Genomic DNA, 12,319 nt, shown 5'->3' with positions numbered 1-12,319 from the left:
TACATAATACAATAATATGGTTTGTTGGATATTCAAATAAATAAATAATACTTATTAATGTTATTATTATTATTATTGGTGGTGGTGGTGGTGGTGGTGGTAGTAGTAGTATACTCGGTAAGTAAATAACCAAAATTGAGTTTAAAATAGAGAACTATTGCTTTATTGTGCGTGTGCGTGTGTGTGTGTGTTTGCCGCACTGCTTTGACCTATACGAGCCACCGTCGGCCGCACAGCCCACACGTGATCTGTGGGGTCAGTTGATCGAGCAAAACACGGCAGTAGCTCAGGCAGAGAGGAGGAGACATGGAGCATCAGCAGGTTGATAGAGTGGGCCTCCTGTCTCCGCTGGAGGAGTCCAGTGCTGAGATCAGCCGAGACAGCGGCATCGTCTCCCAAAGTGCGAGCAGTTTGTCCATGGTGAGCGAAATCCTCAGCAGCGGCACCGTGTCGCAGAGCCCCAGCTTCGGGGCGAACGCAGCTAACGTAGTTATCCCCCGAAGCCTGAGCCTCGACGAGGCAGCAGAGCCCGGGACTGCAAGCCAACAAGACCCGGAGGAGCAGGACGACGAGCTCCTGCGACACACGGCGCTCAGCTACTCGTCCTACATCAGGGCAACAGCCGGAGAAGAGGTTTGTACTGCGGACTTTTCCAACTGCCGAAGCGCTGTACGCACTAATTAGCTACGTTAACGTTAGCCTTTTGTGACAATAAACATATTATAAAGGGTTCAAGTTGTAAGTCATAATTTGATAAATGGTTATTAACGTGCTAATTGTTTATTGATGAGCTGTAATCTAAATGTGGGTTGCCAGCTTATGAAAAATCCTCCTCTAGCGCAGAAGTTTGTTTGGCTGTCCTCTTGATGGAGAGGTTTTTTTGGGGATATTTGGCTCAATATCAACACAACAATATCAATTTAAACACATTTTCAAAAAGGATAAGAAGCACAAACAATGTGTCAGTGTCACTGTCATAGTGTCATTGATAGAGTTATGTGAAGCTATGGTAAGAGAGGCAGTACATGAGATTTTGAGATTGATTTTCTTAATTTTGATCTGGATTTCAACCAGACTATACACTAACACTGGCCTATATGTGGTAACATTACACAATATGTTTCAAAGCAGGGTTGTTTACATAGAATTAAAATCCCAAACTTTTTAAACTTAATTTAAGATTGCTGACTGACCAGCTCACTGTCACGTATGAGTTGACATTAACTGGATATGCATGACACCAGGCAGTGTATTGGGAGACCGAGTGTGTTTTCTGGCTCTGTAGGAAGACAAAGGCCCCTGTGTTTTGGCCTTGTGGTCCTTGCTGAAACAATTTAAGTGCATTTATTTTTTCATGTCCAGATTAAATTGTTGTGGGGAACTGATTTTGAAGTAATACAAGTCCCAAGATGGCTCATTGCAATCGCTGTGTAGTGTGTTGTTTTATTCCTACTTAGTTCACATGTGTATTTTTTTCTTCCAATGATTTCTCTCTTAGATCATGTGCCTGGAGAAGAGCCTGGAAGAAATGCTGACGAGAGTAGATGAATTTGTTGGAATGCTGGATATGGTAAGATACTGTAGGTCAGGCTGTGAAACAATATACTTATGAGAATAATTATTACGAGTGTACCCTATCTCATGCTTATTTGTCCCGTGCATACTTTGGTGTTTTTCCCCAGATCCGTAACGATACCTCCCAGATAGTGAACGAAAACCTACCTCAAATCCAGCAGAAGTCTGATGAAATGAGACAAATATACAGGAGAATTGATAAGTTAGAGGTGGGTCGTCGTTTTCTTTTTGCAAAGGCTTAAGGTGTTCATGCTGCTCTGTACAATATCTTTTCTAATTCATACTGAATGGGTTGTGAAAGTAATGTAACATGAGACGCAGGATGCGAGTGAAAGAAATTGGAAGTTGTGGGCAGTGTTTTATTTCAAGTCTCTTACAAGAATGGAAAGTGATTGCTTTCTTTTCTTCTTATATGATGATTTGGTTTTGAAATGTTTTCACGCACACTGAGAGAAATCATTGGTTATTGGTGGGCAGGTTATTCATCCCTATACTGCTGTCAGACTGTACAACACCTACAACTCATAATGTAGGACTGTGACTACCTTTACACTATCCTGTGCAATAGTTATAATATTTAATATTATAGTTATAGTATTTATATTCTTTACTGAGTCATTGACAATACACTATATTTATTTATGCATCTACCTGCAACGTGCAATATTCTCTAGTCTTTATTCATAATGTCCATAATTTTTCTTGTACATAATGCCTATAGTCCTTTTTTCTATTTGACCTTTCTTTAACCCTTGTTTGTTTGTCTTAACTGTTTTTTTTTGCTGCTGTAACAAGTGAATTTCCCAGATGAGGGATAAATAGTTTATCTTATCTTATGAACTTCTGAAAAACTACAACTACATAGTGATATTTGTCATCCTCACATTTCTTGTGTTAAAGGCCGAGACAGTGTTTATAACTACTTTTATGTTCTGTTTACTGTACATTTTTAATTGAAAGCTTAAAACATAGTTTGACACTGACTATTGGCACTATAAACAAATATCTGTATGCTCTTATTCATAACCTTTTGTTCTACATTTGTTTTAGATTTTTTTTTTTGTTAATTCCTGATGAAAAAAATTATTTTGCTGGACGGGACAAGGGCCTCTGTACATGGAGTTTGCATGTTCTCCCCATGTGTGTATGGGTTTTCTCTGAGTTCTCCGGTTTCTTCCCACAGTCCCAGAAAATGCATATTTGGAGATTAGACAAATGAACACTTGAAATTGACGAAGGTGTGAGTGCGATGGTTAACATGGTCTATGTCCAGGGTGTTTCACCCTCAGCTGAGATTAGCACCAGGAGGATAAATCGGTAGAAGATGGATGGATTTTGATTGTATCAGCTTTTTGACATGATATTCTGATGTGCCTACAGTCTTTCGTAAAGATGGTGGGCGCTAATGTCAACGCCATGGAGGAGCAAGTCATGCAGGCAGAGGGAGAACTCGGAACACTACCGAGTGCTTTCAAAAAGATCCTGCGCATCCCAGGCTTCTTGCATGTAAGAGCTCCTTCATGTACTTTTGAATTCTTAGTGTCACACTCACTGACAGTTTGCTTTAATATTATCTATGAATTTACTTCTACTTGTGTGAGATAAACTGTCTTTCCTACCACTGAGCTGAACATGCTTGAGACCCCCTAATGAGTTATTAACACATTTATAATAATTCTAAGCACAGTAGATGCTAATCAAACTACTCCACGGTCAAGCGAGATAAAATTGTGTGTGTTTATTGACAGAAACCAGCCAGCCCGAGGAGATCAACACCACATCAGCGTCAAGATATCCCCAGTGTGTTCCAGACGGATGATTACTTCACATCACAGCCAGAGCAATGACACACCTCGACACTGGACACAAAACTTGGTTCTTACCACAGAGGCCTGTGTGGGTGAAAGTATAGAGACAACTTTTACTGCCATCCGTTGCGAGAGGATCTGTTGATGCAGGGGCCTCCACAAAGCAATAGTAGCCTATCTGAACAAGTCACTGGAAGCGAGAGAGCGTGAAGACACTGCACTTTTGAGTGTTGTTTCCCTGGCAGCAGCAAGCACTGAACTGAGCAAAAATAGTTTGAAACGTGCCTCAATGGGTCTTATACCCTGTCGGTCCTTATTTCACTAATTGTGAAGAGAGCAATGTGTGTTGTTAAATGTGACAAGGCAAGAGGACAGAGTCATCCCACTGTAAAGAAGGTACAATAGGACATGTTGTAAAGATTTTAAGATATAATACATGAAGGATGAACCCAGCCTTTTTATAAATTACATTCCTATTACCAGTATTTGTAAAAAAAAAAAAAAAAATTGACATGCTCTGATGAATCAAGCCCTATTTTTAGCATCTTATCGCTTCCCCCCCCCAAGCAATATTTACTTTCACCAGTATTTGTCTTCCACTTTAAAATATTCACCCTATTGCTAGCCTGATACTCCTGATCTTTGATGACGGCCGTCCTGGTAATATAAAGTTACTTTTTTTTTTTAAAATGGCACCTTTCCTCAAAAAAGAAAAAGCACACGATTGATGCTGTATGTTAGATTAGCAAGCCAGACTATCTGATTACTCAAGGTTTGGGCTAGTGTCTCAGTTGAGATGGAGTGAGTTTTATACCAAAAACTGGAGGAAAGCTGGATCTCATCCTTCAAAGAAAACCACACCTTATGAGATGTGATATAGCCCTTTCACTTTCAACAAATCGGTAATGGTCAGAGCAGTGATGTATGATTTGATTCATGATTTGCCAAAACTTTGAAATAAATGTTTCATTTTAACCTTGTGTTTGTTTTTATTTTAATAATGTAAGACTTATTTGGGAGACTTTGTGCATTCCTTTGACAGTGTTTATTGTTCAAATAATTTATAGAGATTAAGCCCTGAATTTAGATTTGCAGGCAACCTCACAGTCCCTGCAGACAAAATAGAAGTCCCTGATGTTCAAAGAAGACTGTCAGCATGCGATACGTGACGTTGAATTTGTTGTTATCAGTACCAGACACTTTCTGAAATAATGTTGTGCAATGTGGTTCCCACGTGTCCTACGGGCTTTGGGGCATTAGCTCCTGTCAGGCTAAACTCAGGGCAGCACATTCTTGAACGTATTGTGTAGCCTCATTGGTCAGTTTGCAGGTGGCGTCATGTATTCGTCTTAATTTGGAGGAAGCGGGAACTCGCTGTTCTTCCTTTAACGGGACCGACTACCATTACCTCGACGCTGGTTATCCCACAGATTGTAAAAGTAAGTTAACGAAATGAAGTTCTCTTTTTGAGTACAGCGCTGTCAAAGATAACATATCTCCTTGACACAGTAACTCGGTTATATTCAGGCAAATCGGTCCCAAAGGGAAACCAGCTTGTATGCTAACGGAAAAGTGAAATGGCATAAAGGTAGTGTGTTGGTGAACTTGTTGTGGCGATGGTGTGTTTACAGATGTCCAGATTAGCACAGTTGCCACTTACTGGCCGACCTGGAGCTCCCGTTTACATCAAAATAAGTTGGCATAAATCGGGTTAAGTACAGTAAACAGTGTTGATAACATGTTGCTTGAGTGGCGTGTAGCGATGGATTCAATCCAGATAAATTCACACATGGATTCGTAGACTCTTAAATGCGTCCATTTTGTGGATTTTATGACTAAATTACCGTTAGCATTTCTCTCACACTTCGCCTGAGACAATTACCCACAATCCATAGCGCGTGCGGGACAAACCAATCGGCAGCCTACACTGTGACAACAACGTTATACGAGTAGAGAAACGTCACACGATGTTGACGTTACAAGACAACATTTTCATATTATTACAGGGTAATCGAGAATGTATTAATGTGCTATACATTTTAACAAGCAGCCTTTTGTATTTCTTATTGCCTAACGGTGACGTTTTAAAAATCTTAATCCATTCTCCAAGTCAACAGAAAGGAAATGATTAGGCCACGTGATTTTGTGTCGTCAAGGTAAATAGATATTTAATATTTATAATACCCCCCCCCCCATTCTCTCTCTGAAAACAATGTATTTATTTAGAAGTAATTTTTTTCACGCTTTGAATATTGTTTGCACTGTTTTAAACTGAATCAGTTCTGGAAATTTTGGAGCTTGTATTTTTATGAAGCGCTTTTTGTGTTTGTCTCCATGTCCTGCGTTATTTATTAATCTGATGGCCCTTTTCTGCATTATATGTGTATGTTGGTTGAATTATTGCTTTTGTACATGTTTCCCCACACCTATGTATGCAGTAACTCAAATATTGTGCAAGTAATGAACAATATAATCTATATAGTGCTTTCTGATTGAGAATATGCCTTGTTTTCCCCAGGATAGCAATAATAACTCAGTATGGAGCATAAAGTGTTGTCCCATTACTGTTTATGACATTTTGAGCTTGTGAAGCCTTTCACACAGATGTAGATTTAACCAGCATTTTTTTTGGTTTTTGATCACCTCAATGATTATTTCACTAAGCGTTGCAGCTGTAAACTACAGAAAGCAACCAATGAGTACTCCTCTTGACTAGGAGGGCTCAGTTTCTCCACCATGTTATTATACTGAACCAAGATCCGTATCATAACAAATCAAATGATTTCTTGGACTTTTTGCTAACATCCATAGAAAGTCATCAAAATCCATCCAAGTTAGGGTGGATCAGAAACTGAAATTCATTCGTATTGAATTGACCTGTTTGCTTTTTTGTCTGTGTGAATAATGCCTTTGAATTGGAGAAGCTTGACAAGACCAATGCACATTGTTATTGAGTTGTAATGTAATCCAGCCCTGCAGCTGCTGTACGTATTAATGATTAATTGTCAGAATGCTAAATGGAGAGATCTGAATGTTGGGTATTCAAGCGATTTACTCAATAATATAAGAATAGCATAGAACCTATTAGGTGGATAATTGTAGACATTATTTAGGTGCTTCTTTGTCACTATGCTCTTCTGTTTGTTTGTGGATTCCACTGTGTAAGAGTTGCTTGCCTTTCTGCCTGCGAGCCAATAACAAGACTTGACTTTGTTCTTTCAGGTCTAAGCTTCTCCCATGGCTTGTGAGAAAGAAATATGGCAGAGCATTGGAGAGGAATTTGTCAAAGTGTATTACAGCCAGTTTGACAACACTGACCGGAAGGGCCTCTGTGAACTTTATGTATGTTTGTTTCCATTTAATTATTGTCTGTTTTTGTTACATTTGAAGTGTGCTACAAACATCAGCACCAAATTCCATCCAGCTTAACATTCACTGAAGTTGCTGGTGTTTTCTCATAATTCAGGTGTGTGCATCTACCTGTGTTTTTTATTAGTCTCCTGATGCTTGTTTGACATGGGAAGGAACACCTTTTAGAGGGAAAGAAGCGATTGGAGGCAAACTAGCAGTAAGTAAAAAAAAAAAAAGTTTTAATTGTACACATTTGTTCACACATGCAACACGTCTTTTTTTTTTATCACTTTCTTTAACTAAACAAAATTCCTTTTTTTGTTTCTCCAATCCACAGAGTCTGCCTTTTCAGTTTATAAAACACATTATCACCGAACAAGACTTCCAACCCACAATAGATAGTTGTGTCCTAATTATGGTGTTTGGACAGTTAAAGGTAAGCTTTATTTGTGTACATGTGTTAAATTGATCAGCTGAAGAGGAGGATGAATTAATCATTTGTTTATCTGGTATTCCAATTTAAAATGTGAACATATCTAATAATCCAGAGAACACGATAGCAGAACCAGCGATGATACGGCATGTGTTTTGTCTGCCACAGTGATACTCGGAGCGGATTCACCGCTTTCTAGTTGGCAACAACACGAGAGCCAAAACCACTTTGTGGTTCTGCTAATGTAGGTTTTATGTATTGTGCACAAAGTCTTGCAGTCTCCACAACTCTGCTTTCTTAGCAAGGACTAAGTGTGGACATTTGGATTCATTCATTTTTTTTCAAATCCACTTCAGATTAAAACACATCCACGTCCATACATAGACCCTTAATGCTGCTCTGTTAATTAGAATTTCCTCTATGGAGGATTAAACAAACTACATCTTATCTCTGACTCAATACACCTGGCATTAAAACGTGTTTCTTGTTCTGCATTTACATTGTATGTGTTATTACCTTGTTACTTACAGTTATTAGACTGACAGGAGGACAACCATAAGATATCAGTGTAAATATCAATAGAAATACTGTGGAATACAAGTGTTGTTAAATGTATTATGATGACAATGCATCTGTAACAGAGCAGAGTAGAGTGTTATTGCTTATAAATTGTGTTTTAATGAATAATAGTAAGTACCAAAAATTTTATAATTTCAAATAAATTGTCAGCACTGAATTATTTTTTTTTGTTTCATGAGTGGTGTCATACTCCATCTTCTTCCTCTCAGTGACAGTGTTTTATTGTGAATATTGCTTGTAATCTAAAATGATTTTGAATAGTTTAAAATGCATTTCTGCTTCCTCCCCCCCCCCCCCCCCATCATGTGCTCACAAACAGGCAGATGATGATCCACCAATGGCCTTCCATCAAGTGTTTATGCTGAAGTGTGTGAACAACGGATGGGCCTGCACAAACGACGTATTCCGATTGGGGGTGCATAATATTGCAGTGTAACATCAGTATGTGACCCTGAAACTATGCCAAGATCAAAACATAAGCAACGGTCCTCCATGCTCACTATGTGTCAGTAGATTCATGTCTAATAAAAACATTTATTAGTATTGTTGATGTTTCCCCTTCATTTCTCTCTTTCTCTCTCTCTTCTTCTCTTTCCCTGTAGTTTTTATTCTATTATTTTTCTGGATTTTTTTGTGACTAACCTTTCTTATTAGTATTTATTTTTCATACCATACATAATATGGAACAAGCACATACAGTGATAGTTACTGAAAATGAGAATGGAAAGGAGAAGAAGAAAAAAAATGTATTTATTTGTATGCAATGTGACAAGGAAGCACTAGAGACGCTGCTCTGCTCTATGTGCGACAGTTTAAATGGTCCGACCAGTAGCAAAGCTTCATGTACACACGAGCCGAGGGGAAAGCAGCAGCTCTTTGAATGACACCGACGGTGAAAAGACCTCAGCAAGTGGATGTGATGAATGTTAGTCGTCAGACTGATGACCTTCAACAAACGGTAAAACTGCTTCAATATAAATGGACGCTTAAACCGATTCAAATGGGACAACGTAAAATTAGATATACGGACAAACATGTTAGCATGTCTCGTCTTGAAGGGCTAACACCGGGAATGTTGTGGATAATTAAAGTTACAAAAGACCTGCTCATTTTTTTAAGTCCGTGTTTGACGTGAAAGTCAAATTAGTTTTTGCTCATGTCAGCAGACTGCGACGGTGTGCCGTACTACGTAAGGTGCGCTAAAAATTAATTTAAGTGTTAAAAGACTGTTGACGGAAAGAGCCGTGATTGTTTTTTACGACGTAAAGACATTAGAATAAAACCTATGTCGAATATAAAATGTTAAATGTCCTTTGTTGTGGTTGTTACTTGATACTAAGGCGCATGCGCAGTGGTCCATTTGGTTATTAAAGGTGCAGTGCGAAAAAGGAATTAAAACTGTAAAGTATTAAATACGAAATAAGCAATTAAAAACAAACACAAAAATTCACCTATGAAACCTTTGAAATGCTAAGCATATAGGAATGTTGATATATTCTTTTGATTACTACTTCTGTTGTAGTGTTCGTTGTTTTGCAGTTTTCATGGCATATCAGATCGTATTTGACCTAGACTAATATTAATATACAGTTTATATATGTGTCATTACTTGTGGTCATTTTGGGGGAAAAAGAAAACCTGCATGTGGGTTTAAAACATGTATGTTTATGTGGTTACTGGACTCTGACTTTTATAGAATGGCTTCAAAGATGAAAATCCGGACTGCCAAAGAGGTGTAGAGACAGAGGATGAACCTTTGCTCCAAGAAAACCCCAGACGGTTTGTCGTCTTCCCCATCCAGTACCATGAAATCTGGAAGATGTACAAGCAGGCACAAGCCTCCTTCTGGACAGTAGAGGAGGTGGGTATTTGGTTAATTTGGATTTCCACTAACGACTTTAAGGAGAGAATGAAAACCACAGCCTGTCATTATTGGAAAAACCAGGGGAGTCTTTTAGTGACAAACCACTTCTCTCCTCATGTTGTGTCTTTTCAGGTTGATCTGTCCAAAGACCTGGCACATTGGGATGGTTTGAAACCTGAAGAGAAACACTTTATTTCGCACATTCTCGCCTTCTTTGCTGCAAGTGATGGAATCGTCAATGAGAACCTGGTAAGTCGAGTCACTCAGCTGTAACAAATGTTCTGGATAATGTATGCATCTTAAGAGAGCAGACCAACCACTTGTACATGGCACATACTGTAAATGTGCCAAAGTTAAGTCAAATAAAGTCAGAATTATTATATACATGTAAGTATATGATATTATATTTGTGTTTTATCCCACAGGTGCAGAGGTTCAGCCAGGAGGTGCAGGTCCCAGAAGCACGCTCTTTCTACAGCTTCCAGATCCTAATAGAGACTGTTCATTCAGAGATGTACAGCATGCTCATCAACACTTATATTAGAGACTCGAAGGAGAGGTCAGTTGTTCATAAGTTAAGTCATTTCATGAGGTGGCTCGGTGTTTCTGAGTCACTACATTTTCATTAAAAATGTAGCAACAAAAGTTCTGATTTGGTTAACAGTCCCACTTTTTATGAAACTTGTATGAATATTATTTACACTCTGGTACATCGTAAACATCATGCATCTCTTTGGTTAATAAAAAGCAAATGCATAACCATAAACGAATAAACTGTAAGACGTGCACCTGTTCATCACAGGATATGTTTACAAGACTTTGGTAATTTTCCGTTGCATTCCCAGCTGCAGCACCTTTGATGTACTAACAGACATTCATGAGCAGCTACTTACATTGGCAGTTAAAAACACATGAATTTGAAATACTATATCTGTTCTACAACGTTAATTTTAACCTCTAACTTCAGAGGTTCTGCAGTATTTTATATTTAACATGTTTGTTCATCAGGTTAAAAAGTGTAAAAAGCTGTCATTGGCAACTGTATTCAAGTAGGTTTTGAATTAAATAACTGTTTTTAATCCATTTTACATGTCTTAGGGACTATTTGTTTAACGCCATTCAGACCATGCCTTGTGTGAAACGAAAAGCAGACTGGGCCTTACAGTGGATCAATGACAGCAAATCCACATTTGGTAAGTAAGGCACGACATTAACATCATTGTATCAGGCATATAATATAATGTGCATGCTATTATGGGGGTTTAGTTGTCTTTTTTGACTCAGACACTTTTTGTCCTCAGCTGAGCGAATTGTGGCGTTTGCTGCTGTTGAGGGAATCTTCTTCTCCGGTTCATTCGCTGCCATCTATTGGCTCAAGAAGAGAGGCCTCATGCCCGGACTCACCTATTCCAATGAGCTGATTAGCAGGGATGAGGTGAGAGGAATCCACAAACCATCGTTGTTGTGTTAAAAATGTGGTCACAGTTTGGAAATGGAAACAGATGAACTTCTATGTTTCTTATATTGAGTATCCTGACATGCGTGTTGATGTGTCTTGCAGGGACTGCACTGTAACTTTGCTTGCCTGCTGTACAGCTACCTTGTGAAAAAGCCCTCTAACGACAGAGTGAAGGACATCATCACCAAAGCTGTTAGCATTGAGCAGGTCAGCTGATTGTACTTGGAGTGTATAAAACCACACTGTGAATTGTATTATACAGTTCAGTATCTATGCCTGTCTTTGCCACCCACTTAATCTTTGTGCAGAAGTTCATTCACTTGATCATTTATGATGATAAAAGTACACAACCTTGATAGGATAATGTACAGTATATTTAAATAAATAATTATATCCTGTTTTGCAGGAGTTTTTGACTGAGGCCATACCAGTGGATCTCATTGGAATCAACAGCAATCTGATGAAACAATACATTGAATTTGTGGCTGACCGGCTTCTCGTAGACTTGGGACTGGCTAAGGTAATTATGTTTCGGTTTTCATGAACCAAGAAGATTGTTTTGAGTCATTATTTAACTGTCATTTCCCTGTCTCTTTCAAGGTTTACAAAGTGGAGAATCCATTCGACTTCATGGAGTCCATTTCACTGGAAGGGAAAACCAACTTCTTTGAGAAAAGAGTAGCTGAGTACCAGAGGTTTGGAGTCATGTCATCAAGCATGGCAGACTGTGAATTCACACTGGATGCCGACTTCTGAAGCTGGGACTGTCCTCTGTTACATACCTGATACCTCTGACTTCTTATTTATTTATTTGTTTTATGCATAAACTGGCACACAACGGCTGCAACTAACTGTTCTTTTCACTGTCCATTAATCTGTTGATTAATCTGTTAGTCATTTGGTCCCTAAAATGCAAAAAGTGTGGTAAAACATTGATTGGTGTCTTCAAAACTTCAAATGAAAACGTCCAAAATGTATTTAATTTCTTTCTCACAAACCAAACATATTCAGTTTAATGTCATAGAGGAGCAAATAATCCAGAACCAATCATTTAAGGTGATATTAGATGCGTTTTTATGTTATTAAATAGAAATAGAACAGTTGAACATTTATTTAGTATAATTAATAATCAGTGAATTGTTGCAGCCCAAGCTGACAGTACATAATAATACAATACAGGAGCCCAGATTTATTCAAATGAATTGACAATATGTTCTTATTGACAATAATTTTATGTTGGAAGAGGGTAA

General features: G+C 38.4%; 2 protein-coding genes across 2 annotated transcripts; both read left to right on the top strand.

The window, feature by feature from the left end:
* Positions 1–306: 306 nt before the first annotated feature.
* bloc1s4 (biogenesis of lysosomal organelles complex-1, subunit 4, cappuccino) lies at positions 307–4,236 on the top strand (the record flags this gene model as incomplete). The annotated part of the gene is made up of 5 exons (XM_083900126.1): positions 307–633; positions 1,499–1,570; positions 1,683–1,784; positions 2,956–3,081; positions 3,324–4,236. The coding sequence occupies 5 exons, from the start codon at positions 307–309 to the stop codon at positions 3,420–3,422; spliced, it is 726 nt and encodes a 241-aa protein (XP_083756252.1). The 3' UTR covers positions 3,423–4,236.
* Positions 4,237–8,571: 4,335 nt separating this feature from the next.
* rrm2b (ribonucleotide reductase M2 b) lies at positions 8,572–12,242 on the top strand. The gene is made up of 9 exons (XM_083899425.1): positions 8,572–8,704; positions 9,443–9,607; positions 9,743–9,859; positions 10,036–10,169; positions 10,709–10,803; positions 10,912–11,045; positions 11,172–11,276; positions 11,476–11,589; positions 11,670–12,242. The coding sequence occupies exons 1-9, from the start codon at positions 8,627–8,629 to the stop codon at positions 11,823–11,825; spliced, it is 1,098 nt and encodes a 365-aa protein (XP_083755551.1). The 5' UTR covers positions 8,572–8,626; the 3' UTR covers positions 11,826–12,242.
* Positions 12,243–12,319: the final 77 nt, after the last annotated feature.

This window comes from Microchirus variegatus (assembly GCF_963457635.1).
Source record: "Microchirus variegatus genome assembly, chromosome: 13".
NCBI classification, from domain to species: Eukaryota; Metazoa; Chordata; class Actinopteri; order Pleuronectiformes; family Soleidae; genus Microchirus; species Microchirus variegatus.
This window is presented reverse-complemented; position numbering and strand designations above follow the sequence as displayed.

What these genes read in the sequence shown, in the direction of transcription:
- rrm2b (XM_083899425.1), top strand. Translation starts at nt 8,627, where the DNA reads ATGACACCGACGGTGAAAAGACCTCAGCAAGTGGATGTGATGAATGTT. An exon ending in ATTAGAGACTCGAAGGAGAG is followed by an intron (nt 10,170 to 10,708) that starts GTCAGTTGTTCA and finishes TACATGTCTTAG; the next exon opens with GGACTATTTGTTTAACGCCA. An exon ending in TAGACTTGGGACTGGCTAAG is followed by an intron (nt 11,590 to 11,669) that starts GTAATTATGTTT and finishes GTCTCTTTCAAG; the next exon opens with GTTTACAAAGTGGAGAATCC.